The following is a 12,494-nucleotide window of genomic DNA, read 5'->3' as shown; positions in this document are numbered from 1 at the left end:
TTTTTTGTTTTGTGGAATTCTGTGCTAGGTCATTTATTGTAACTTTTATTTACAGCTATTTTTTTTAGGGTTTTTACAGCCATTGTGGTAAACACAGTTTATCCTGAATTTACAAGAGGGTTGCTATTAGATTCTGTAGTAGATTATCAGCTTTCAACATGGAATAAGTTACAACAAATAGGCCGAATTTGTATTGCCGAGTGAAATCAAATAGTTTCTTAGGGTTTTAATGGTTTGAATGGCTGAGATCTGCCTCAAGAAGTGTATATCACTGAATTTTACAACACTAAAGTGGAGGATTGATTAGGATATATATTTGAATGCTGAGATTTTAAATGAAGGTATTATTTGAGATTGAATTTTATGACACTAAGGTAGAGAACTATCTCATGTAACATGCGAATAACTTGAGGCTATGAAATTTTAAAAAAGAAAACATGCATCAAAAGGACATATCATCTGCGTTTTTCTATCTTCAAAATGAGTGTCAACATTATGGAACAAGAATACCATACAAATAAATAAATAAATTCCACATCACCATAATAAAAAGAAATTTTAAAAAATAAATGTTACTCTATTTTACAATGTACTCATATTAAAAGAGTACTGGTGTAACTACCATCTGGTGTGACATGTACAAAATTGAAATTAATATTGTGAATACAAACATCATACTATGCCCCAAAAACAAAAAACAAAAAGGAAAAAAGAAAAGGGAATGAATCACAATAAATGTGATCCCCCCCACCTTGCTCCCTCTCCCCCAAACTGGGTCACGCAGGATGCAGCGCCATTCCCTCATGAATAAATTTAAGAACACAGAAACAGATTATAGAACTGGATATAACCTTCTCACATGAGATGAGTCCTACTTTTTTTGTGAGTCTCGCACCCATGTGAGATGGTTTTGTGTGGTTATATAATTAGTTTCATAATAACTGTTCCCTCATAGGTCCAGCTTGATAGTAATAATGACTAATCCATTTACTTACCCTCAGACCACCAGATCAGTCCTAAGCTCAAATACTTGCATTTTTTTTAATATATTTAAAACCAAAAAGTCATATTTTCAATTTCTTTTCGTATCATTTCTCTGCAACCAAACAGAATAGTGAATTAGAGGGTGAGAGAGAGGGAGTTGCATAGATTCCTTTCAGTGAAATAGGGGCAACACACCCCATTGATGCAGAAACCCCTCGCCGGTAGTCACTTCTAAGACCAGTAGAACAAGCACTGCCAACATAGCTGCTCTCCCATTCCAAGTTTCAGCACTTTTTGTCCATCCCCATTCCCACACCGTGACCAGTGGTGGAAGCTCCCGACGCTGCGAATCATACGCTGCCAATAGTTCTTCAACGCTTCCAAGAGGAACTAGAGACTGCAAAAGGCATACCCACAACGTCCAGTCAGAACAAAATAAATAAATAAAATATGGCACATCAGTAAAGCCAAGATCTTAATAGTTCCACATTATAACTAGCATTCCACATTAGTTCCATGTTTTAAATATAAATGTCCAAAGTCGGACCTGTCGAGCTTCAAGATTTGAGACTGCCATCGCTCCAACGTATGGAAGACTTTCAATCACAGCATCCGCCAAATCTGAAATGAAAGTGGGTTCACAACCCAGTGCAGGAACACGTCCCCATTTCTCTATACCAGATTTCAAAGCCAACTCTTTGTACTCAACATCAATTTCTTCTAAAGTTTCAATATGCTCACTGACAAAGCTGTATCAAGGACAAGGGTGTAAAGCATAAAACTCTAACCAAGAAAATTTATGAAAATTAACATGCCACACTATACAGCTCATTGACAGTAAAGTATCTGAAAACATCACACCAAGACTAGCAGTGACAGTACAACATACCTAATTGGGACGGCTAGAAGATTTTTTACTCCTTTCTGCCCTAGCTCAATGATAGTGTCATCGGTGTACGGTTTCAACCATTCCACTGGCCCAACTCTGCTCTATATATACATTTAGAACCAAAGTTATACAAAATTCAGTATAATAATCATAAAATATGCTCAAGGAAAAATATGAAAAAAATTGGAGTATTACCCGTTAAAAGAAATCAGTGCACAATTAAAAAAAGTATAAACTGGGGAAGAAACAAAATTTTAATTATGCAAGGAACAAAATTTTAAATAATTGATGCCCATATTTGCTCTTAATAGAATAATTCAGCTTTCTCAATGAAAATAAATTTATATACAATCTTTGAAGGAAGGAAACTGAAAAAACAACTAGACAAGATATGTTACTAGAAGATAATGCACATGACACAATCATTTTTTCTTTTAAGTTTGTTGAATCACACGTGCTAATAACAGCAATATTCTTTTAACTTCTGGTGGTCATACTCTTCAATAAAATGGGATTAGTTGACAGGAACAATAGATGAAGTAATTCAAGCTGTCTTGATTCAGATTAATATGGCAAAGTACACCTTCAGCACTGAGGTACTGAGGACATTGACTTATAACCATAGTAATCAAGATAAATTTTCTGTTATTCAAAAAATATCCCCTTTCTGTCTTTCGACTCTTTTTAGGTATTTCTCTTGTCCTTTTGCTATGTGAAGACTGTTAGAATATAATATGTAAAGTGCTGCTTTAATAATTAGGTTAGTATAATAATTAGTATGCTTTAATAATGTACCTTTAATATTTGTGCCTCTACTTTCGGTTGTAATTGTTCTCCCTCTCCTCTATAAAGGAGAGAGCTCAACATAACATACATCAATCAATAATACATCAATTTTAACATGGTATCAAAGCAGGTTTAGAACCTAGTATTTTCGCTTCCCCGGCGGGCGGCAACCTCACCTTAGCCGCCCGCCGGGCCTCAACCTAGTCTGCTAGAATTTTGCTACACATACCTTCACTCTGCTTCACCACCAGTGCACCACTTACCACCAGTGCACCACTTACCACCACCACATCCGTATACATACCAACCATTTCCACCACCAGGGAAACCCACCAGATCGGATGTCCATTGCCCATGTTGGAGCTGATTTGGGATTGCCTTTCAGTAACTGGTGTGCATGTGCATAAGCCATTACTCTCTCTCTTGAAGATTGCTTCCATTTTTCTATGCATCCTTGCCTCTATTTCCTCTTTTGTCAGCAAGCTATCATCCCATTCCTCCTGGAGACCTGCCTCAGACTGGGTTGCAGTCCATTTGCCCGAGCTACTGTCCAAGTCCTTGTCATTCTTGCAAGCTTGGCGGCGTTGGATAGTCTGGTTTTCTCCATCCAGCATGTCATCGCCTCCGCCGTCCGATCCAAACCCTCTCCCTCATCATCATGTAACCATCTCTCTCTCTCTTAAGGAGAATAAAGAAGAAAAGAGAAAACAAAACAGGGAGGGCTCTCTCTATCTCTCTCATCTCTCCCTAATCAAGATTGAACGTCGAATTGCTGTAAGCAGAGCCATTCGTGATGTGGAGACTGACCAGTTGCTAACTGGATTGCGTCTGCTTCGATCATATTTCAAGAAGGCACAGCTGCAGACTCCTGTGCTGCAATTTTTCAAGGAAAACCTTCTGAATCTGTCAATTGTAACAAAAAAAAAAAATGGAAAAGATGGACAATATGCAGTGCAGTGGAGGGATAAAGAAGGTAACTTATCAATGAACCAGGCTAGAAGAGACATGCACAAACAGAAACAGCACAAGTCTCCAACCCATACTTTTTCTTTTTCCTTCTTTCCACGCACTCTTGTTCCCCACTCATATTTTTTTTATTATTTTACTCCTCCTTTTGACACGGACACGAACCACACACTGTTTTGCACACCCATCATCTTCTTTTTCCCTTAGTGGTAGGACCCGCCCCAACACCTTTGAATCTCCCCTTTTTCTTTTTTGTTTTTATTTTTTATTACTTTAACCTTCCGAAATTTTTCTTTACCTTTATCCCACACTTCATTTTATTTATTATTATTATTCTTATTATTAATCTTTTTTTTCATTATTATTTCTTAAAAAAAAAAAAAAAAAATGAAGCAGATGAACTGCACACCAAACTCAACCTCATTTTATTCATGTTGGGGCTCACCCCGATCACCATACCAAAAAAAAAAAAAACAAAACAAAAACAAAAAAAAAAAAACAAAACAACCACATCCACAGGCGGGATTTTTCTTCTCTACTCTGCCGCCGGTCTCTTCTTCTTGCCTCCGTCCTGGACGGCCCTTGACGGTGTTGCCTCTGTGTTTCCTACGCTGCCGAGCACGTTCACTCCCCCATACTCCTCCACTGCAGCATATGGCGGACCTCCAAATCGGAACATAACGGTGGCCTTCCGCTTCAGCTCCTTATTTTCCGCCTTTAGCACACTTATCTCTGCTCGCGCATCCTTATACATAAGCTGGAGCAGAGCCAGTTGGGCGTTTAACTGCTGCACCTCATTTGTCCTACTCTGCAGCCGGTGCGACAGGTTTGTGACCGCCGTCATGGTCTCCACACATGACTTCAAAGTATACTGATTGGCCTCAATATCAGTTTGCACCGCCATTTTTTGCTCCACCGACCGCATCGGAAAGTTCAACGGAGCAAAACCAGAGGCGCTTGGTTGAGGTTCACTGGCCACCGCACCAGTTATCTCTCTTGTTGACTCGTTGAGGTCGGGAAAGAGAGTGAGCAGACCACGGGACGAAGAGGCCATATTCTGGATAGCTGAACGGGAAGACGAGGCCATGTTATGGGTTGCTGAGTGTTTCAGAGAAGGGTTGGTTACAGAGTGGTTACAGAGTGGTTACAGAGTGGTTACAGAGTGTTTCAAGATTTGCAGCTCTTAGCGACAATTTCTCAGAAACGGAAGAGTTTTTTCAAAGGATTTTCGCAGGTTTTTTGTCTCAGCCTCTGCCTTAGCCTCCGCCTCAACCTTAGTTAAATAGCCAAGGCAGACACGCGCATCGCGCGCCACTTGACGCCAGACGACAAAACGGGCGCGCAAGCCAATGTGGTGACGCGCCTCGCCATCATGTCCGGCACATCTTTTTATGACTTGGGCTCGCCTTTTGATGGCACACCTTTTTATGGATTGGGCACGCCTTTTGATGGCACGACTTTTGAAAGATTGGGCACACCTTTTGAGGGTGCGACTTTTTAAGGGTCCGACAAGACTCTGTAAACTGTCCCGACATTGATTCCGGTTAGCTTTTCCAAGGGTCCAACAAGACTCTGTAAACTGTCCCGACATTGATTCCGGTTAGTTTCTACATGGGTCCGACAAGACTCTGTAAACTGTCCCGACATTAATTCCGGTTAGCTCCTTCATGGGTCCGACAAGACTCTGTAAACTGTTCCGACATTGATTCCGGTTAGTTTCTACAAGGGTCCAGCAAGACTCCGTAAACTGTCACAACAACTGTCACAACATTATCTGCTACAACGGTCCGACATGACCCCATAAACTGTCTTCTACATCGGTCTGCCATAACCATACAGTCTTCTACAACGGTCTGACACGACCATACAGTGTCTCCTATCCAATTTTATTTATCAGTTTACTTTCCTATTTTGTTACTTTCTCCAAACTCAAGTTGGTTGGTTCCTATCCTCCTTGAGTTTGAGGGGGGCTGTTAGAATATAATATGTAAAGTGCTGCTTTAATAATTAGGTTAGTATAATAATTAGTATGCTTTAATAATGTACCTTTAATATTTGTGCCTCTACTTTCGGTTGTAATTGTTCTCCCTCTCCTCTATAAAGGAGAGAGCTCAACATAACATACATCAATCAATAATACATCAATTTTAACAAAGACCATCTATTCCAGGCTTCTAGCTGCTTCTCTTAGTATCCACACTGTAGCCTTGCAGATGATGATCTTAATCCATAAGCATTTTCTCAGGCTGTTCTCACAACATACAGATATCAGTGTTACAACCCTGTGCTTTAAGGGTTATATAGATGCTAAGAACCACGCTATTCAGGTAGTGTCTCCATTTTTATCTACTTTTAAAAATAATAGAAATTTCTGTAAATAATCTGCTTCAACAGGGATATCGAGAACATGACTTTTGTACTTCACACAAAACACAAATGTGAATGAACAACAATAGCAATTTAGAATTAAAACAAGCTCCAATAAGTATCAGATTAGAAAATTTGAAGATCGCACATGATAAAACATAATGAGGCAGATCACTCAGAATTTAGCTGATAAGATTCTCCACGGGATACATCAATACTAATCATCTAAAAGTGCTGGTGCTAGAACCGGTGGCCAATTTTAGACCACTGAGTTTTATATAAAGGGTTCACCTTTCTAAGAACCAAAGCTAAGGTTCAAGTATAATTGAATCTTGGAATATTAACCAAATGAGGACCTTGAATGGCCATGGTTCATGTATAATATGAAGCCAGCAAAGCTACTCCACGGGTTACAACCAAATTACAAGTTTTGACTGAAGGAGTAGCTCAGGAGATTAATCAACCCATTGCAAAGTTTGGCTCACTCTTATGAATAAATCACTTCACTTAGCAAATTGAGTTCAGTCAATCTAGTAGCTTCCGTCCAAGGTGCATTCTAAAATGTTTCATGACAACCTGCTCTCACCATGGAACAAAACATTGAATCATGAACTCACTGTTGACCCTATTACGCTTTAGTTTAAAAAACTACCACTAACATAAGGAATAGCAATTATTAGTTAAACAGTACTTTCTTTTTTAACTGAATTCACATCTTAAAATTTTAGACCAAACAATCCGTCAACAGATATTGGATTCCACTTTTTTGCACAACCACCTAGTTCAAATGCCTTTGATGGTCAACTTTTGAGTTATATGTTATCAATGGATAATTCTGAAGTTAAACAGAGTTGCCCAAGGCTGAAACAACTTTCAAAAATAAGCACCTGATAAGCAAGCGTATATGCATTAGTTATCCCTCTCTTTTCTAGTTCTTCCATAATCAAATCCACGCATTCCTCCATCTCAGCCTTGTATGGATCACCAGCCTCTTCCACATAAGCAAGTGGCACCCCATGAGCACTGAAAAATATCATCACCTGTAATTCGTATTTTGAAATAAGATTGTTGGCAACTAACCACCAAATTGAATGATGCCACAAGATAAATGTTGAAGCTATCAACTTCAAGACAAATAAAAGCTTCTAAGGGGGTACGAGAAATAGAAATGATTCATAAAACCATTGTCATCGAAAGTGCCCAAAGGCACAACACTCAACAACTCATTCCCCATCCTCAATTATATCAGAAAGTTTATATGAATGCAGATTCATCATAAACATAAGGACCTTAATTTACTTGTGCATAGAATATATGAGATCTAACACCTTGGCCAGACCTTGACCTTATATGACATGAAAACACTATGGAAAAGGAGACACTTGCTGAATTCTATAGAAATATTAAAATTCAAACCTTGTCACAAAGTATATGCCACGTTGAAGCAAAATTATCATGCTTCAAAAGTAATAGGCAGTCTCCATTCCTCTCTCAGTCTCTCCTCCTAATATCCTCTCACCAACCTATTGTTGGTGGCCACATGTCTACCATACTTCCCAAAAGGCTTCCACAACCAGCCTACTCACCTCCAACCTTCCATGGAGAGAATGAAAAATCACTACCAGCCCACTTCTTTGGTTTAAATAAATAAAAAATGATTGATTATTTATAATTTTCAAATAAATAGCTATAAGTTTTTCAACTTCTTTTTTTTTTTCATTTTATAAAATCAATGAAAAGTTGAATATAGTGTTTTAAGCACGTTAAAATGCATCCATGACTGTCCATAAAGGAGCCACATGCTTGAAATGATATAACCATGTAGTATAACACTCAACCATATAAGCTTGTGATGTGTAGACAATATTTGAAGTACAAGACATTCACAAAATAATTGAACTAAACGAGATGATTCAGCTGCAAGAAATGTCATACCTTATCAGGGTTGCCAAAATTTCTTAATTCCTTTTCAATCAAATCTGCCATGGCCTTTATATATCCTTCACGCTGGTACCAAGAAGGAATTACTGTGTGCTGCATGTTTACTAGATATTCATCCTCCCTAACAATGAATAATTTCACCATCATTAGCAAGTAATATTTTAGGTCAATATAAGAAAGAAGCATATATCCATATTAATTACCGGAATATACTCTCCAACAATCGAAGGCTTGAACCACTAGTAGAAATTGAAAATTGTGGATATAAAGGAAGCACTACAAGCTTTGAAATTCCATCTCTTTTTATCTATAGAAGCATAAATCAAAAGAAAATGCAATTGTTAGCAAGCCAACAAATTTGGTATCAATTGTTAAGTTGGGGAGTTCCACCAAAGAATAAGTATTCTATGCTATGTATTATTGAAACAAAATGTATTTCCATACATCTGTAGAGAAAGTAGAATCATTGATACTTGATCAATAAAACAATAACTAGCAACACGTTTTATTATAAATAATAAAACTTAAGTAGGTCAAAAGAATTATTAGGGAAATGATGGTGAATGGGAATGACAATTACCCTTCCAATATTTATTTGAATTCACTTACCAAAAGGAAGTATTTGGAACTAGGATCAAACCAAACCAAATTTAATATCATTATCTTAATGATGTATGAAGTTAGCATAATAAAGCATACAAAACTTAGGATTCTGTGATTTGTATGAATGTGATGTTACCCATGTTGACATTCCAATATGTGCTTCCAACATAAAGCATACAGAACTTAGGATTCTATGATTTGTATGAATGTTATGCCACCCATGTTGACATTCCAATATGTGCTTCCAACAATTTGTCGTGTGCATGAATTTTTCCATATAATAAACGGAAGTCATATCTCCAATACTTTTGGGAATAAGTACAAATACCTTACCCCTATATCGACATCATCATCTACAAGTACTACTTGTCAGCCTAGTTAGACCAGCTTTGAAAAACCATATGGTTTGTGTTAAATTTTAGTAGAGTTAGATAGAAGTTGATCTTCCATTCGTTGAACTAAATTATTTCTTTTTTCGAGATAAAAAAGGAATCTCTTTTGTTATAACTAAAAGTAGTAGTGAATAATATTTACTTGTAACATATAAATTACAAAGAAAGAAGGGTGAAGTAAAAAAGAAAAAAAATGAAACTATAAAATCTAGTTTTAAATTAAATTTTAGAACGATATCACAGTATCCCACAATATTTCAGCAATGCTATCCCTAAACAAGAATGTTATGTAAAACTAAGTACACAACATGAAAAGAAAAGAAACTCCATTAAAAGTAGTGTCTTAATAATTAGATAATTTGAGGCAGCACTAGAAACTAGGACTATAGCTATCCAATCCAGGTACCTGCTCAATAGCTTCTTCAGTAAAAGGATGCCAATAACGCATGCCAACATACACCTTTGCTGGGACATTCTTCTCGCAAAGGGCCTTCCTCAACTCTTCTGCCTGAACAAAGAAAACAAAAGCCAATGAAGCAAAAGTGTTAAATAGAAAGTCCCACAAAGTAAGCAATTTTTAAGAAACCCCCCAATGTATGCTAGTGCTACATAACATAGGAAGTTTCTCCAACCATCAACCAAAGAGGATGATGGCATTGCTTGAGGATTTTAATCAGATCCACAGAGAGGAGATTCTGATATTTTTGCAAGTGGGTTATTCTTCTGAGTGAAAATATGATTGGAGATAACCTATGAAAAAGAACGTATATTCCTATTAATGATCATGCCTGTGCATCGGTTATCTGTCGAAGGGGAGAGCCACCACCTATTGAAGCGTAACCTTCCTTACTCTTGGGTGCCCTTAGAACAGATATAAGTTGAGCTAATGGCTTTTGAAGGAAACGAAACAATCTTGGCAATCGAATAATATCCTGTTCAAATGTATAAAGTCAATTAGACATTAACATAATCACACACACCACCATCCATGCGTAAAACATTTATAAATTTTAACACATGAAAACTTGCTATGCAACTAGACATAACAGATATAAGCAAAGAAAAAGAAAGAAGAAAAACACACACACACACACACACATTTTATTTTATTTGGTAAAAATAAAAGGCACTACTATTTAAATATTTTAAAATGAAATTGGTGGAACCAGACAAAAGAGGTGCATTAAAATGCAATAATACATTCTCTGATAATGGCTCAGACAAAGATCACAAGATGCATAAAGCACGAAAGAGCACTTTACCGGGTCAGCAAAAAGGTTAAACAAAAAAGGCTGCACATCATCCAGCGTCTCTGGACCTCCAAGGTTTAGCAACAAGACTCCTATCTTCTCATCACCATTAAAAGCCATAGTAGATACATCTTGAGTTTTAGAAGTCAATAATGCTCCCAAAGGCAACGAATAATTGTTGACTGTTTGCTTTAAAAATAAAGATTGTGTTTCAGTCCACCCTGAGGAAAATTTTGCAACTAGGGAAGGTTTTGACATATTAGAATTAACACGGGCTTCCATTTGGCCAAAGCAACAATATATCCTCTGTGAGGTACACATTGCCTGTGGCAATACCCTAGGAAACAAAAAATAAAGCACATGAAAATCCATTTGAGTATAACTGCTCCATGTCATAGTAAACTACATCATATACATAGAAATATATCTGATAATCAGTAAATCAGTCATCTAATAGAAACACTGAAGTCAAAGACTATATAAATTTTACTAGTACAACTTTTTATGAGACAATGTTAATGGACTCATTGTACTGCAGCACAATGCACGCTAAATAAATAGAACATAACAAGCTGATAATAGTTTTCAAAAACGTAAAAAGGATGACATCATTATATTAATGCAACCATTATAGACAAGAGATAGTGAGGAAAGAAGCTTAATGAAAACAAATCACGATGGGTAAACTTGAAAAGAGGAACAAATTCATTGTTATGATGAGGTGGAAAACCCACAGAAACAGCAACAAACATTATAACAATTATTACACTTCCAAGGCATTTGGACATGATAGATAGGACTGACAATCACTGATTGAGCTAACCAATAGCATAACATTTATTTTTTTGGCTTTTATAATCAACAAAATAGAGTGTTAATCAACAAAAGACCCCTCACTATTTTTTTCTTTCCTTTTTTAAAAAAAAAAAAATTGGACATGGGCAACAAAGGGATTATGGTAATGTGTGCAATTTTCTTCCATATACTGGATAAGCAATACATGCCTGTTTGGTAAAGTTTCTTGTTAGTCGAAATTTGATAATCAAATAGCAGAAGCTAAAAGCATATCTCTCAAGCTTCCCAATAATCAATTTTTTCTCAACTTATTTAAACTATTTTCGAATTATAAGCTCTAAGCAGAGTTGCACCAAACACAGCTATGAGCAGCTCCATTAAGCTGGACCAAACACAGCCAATCTCTAGATAACTGATTTGATCCAGTGCATATGCTAGGAAATGTATATACACAAACACACACACACACACACACACACACACACACACACACACACATATATATATATATATATATTGATTAAACATTTTCAAGGATTACCAAAAGAATCAGAAAATAAAATGGGTATTCAGTCACTAACTACACATAGCATAATCAAAAAATTGAGCTCAGAATGCCCACAAGCGCTGCACAAAGTGATGATTAAAGTCATAGCTAATAATAGTAATAGATTGGTTCTTTCCATAAATGGGTTTCCAACAAAATATAAATAAATAAACAACTTACAAAGAAGGAGGAGGAGGAGGCTGTGACAATGGAGAAGGGGTTTGCGTTCTTATCATACTCATTGACTGATTCATTGTTTCTTTTCTTTTCTTGGGTGTTCTTGAATCAGTGACTCACTGAGCATACGCACTTGCTCGACTACTAAAAGTTCAAAGCTCTCTCTCTCTCTCTCTCTCCGAGGCTGCTTCTCCCTTCTCCATTGTCTTTACAATTTGCCACGCCTCCCACAAATTATCCTCACAAATTTCTTTCCCTTTTATTTTTGACCTTTTTTTTTTTTTTTTGGTTAGGTTTTCAATTGGCTGATGTTGGTCGGTCAACAACTATTTTATCTCCTACATTTTTTTTTTTCAGATTTTTAAAAAAAATTGTATTTTATATATTTCTAAACTAAAATACTCTAAAACCAAAAAAATGCAATGGTTTCTGTTTTTTGAAAATTAAGTTTTTGTTTTTTATATTTTTTTGTTTTTAATAAATATTTTTAAAATTTTAAGTAATTTTTTACTTTTTTAGATATTTAGATATATCTAGATAGTAAAATATTTATGAAAAAAATTAATAAATACATCAAAATATGAAAAATATGTTATAATTTTCTCTTTTTGTTTTGTATTTTTGGTATTTAATTAATTTTTAAAAAAAATTACAAATATTATATTTTTTAAGTGCATTTATATTAAGTGTGTCTAAAATTTTTTAAAATTGCTTAAAATATTAAAACAATAAATAAAAAAAATACAAAAAATGACAAAGCAAATTTTTCTGGAAAATAAATTAAAAAAACTGAAACC

The 12,494-nt window shown here is 36.0% G+C and overlaps 1 protein-coding gene across 1 annotated transcript; it reads right to left on the bottom strand.

Annotated features, from left to right (window-relative positions):
• Positions 1 to 522: 522 nt before the first annotated feature.
• LOC114265204 (ferrochelatase-2, chloroplastic) lies at positions 523 to 11,937 on the bottom strand. Its single transcript, XM_082923593.1, is given in 11 exon segments — positions 523 to 1,261; positions 1,264 to 1,381; positions 1,532 to 1,733; positions 1,874 to 1,974; positions 6,880 to 7,032; positions 7,928 to 8,054; positions 8,137 to 8,240; positions 9,335 to 9,436; positions 9,717 to 9,860; positions 10,191 to 10,515; positions 11,701 to 11,937. Coding segments are annotated over 11 exon segments (1,623 nt in total). The 5' UTR covers positions 11,775 to 11,937; the 3' UTR covers positions 523 to 1,088.
• Between the last annotated feature and the right edge of the window lie 557 nt (positions 11,938 to 12,494).

Source organism: Camellia sinensis, chromosome 1, assembly GCF_055761805.1.
Source record: "Camellia sinensis isolate YWXY chromosome 1, ASM5576180v1, whole genome shotgun sequence".
Classification (NCBI taxonomy): Eukaryota; Viridiplantae; Streptophyta; class Magnoliopsida; order Ericales; family Theaceae; genus Camellia; species Camellia sinensis.
The sequence above is the reverse complement of the archived record's forward strand: the minus strand, read 5'-3'. Positions and strand labels throughout refer to the sequence as shown.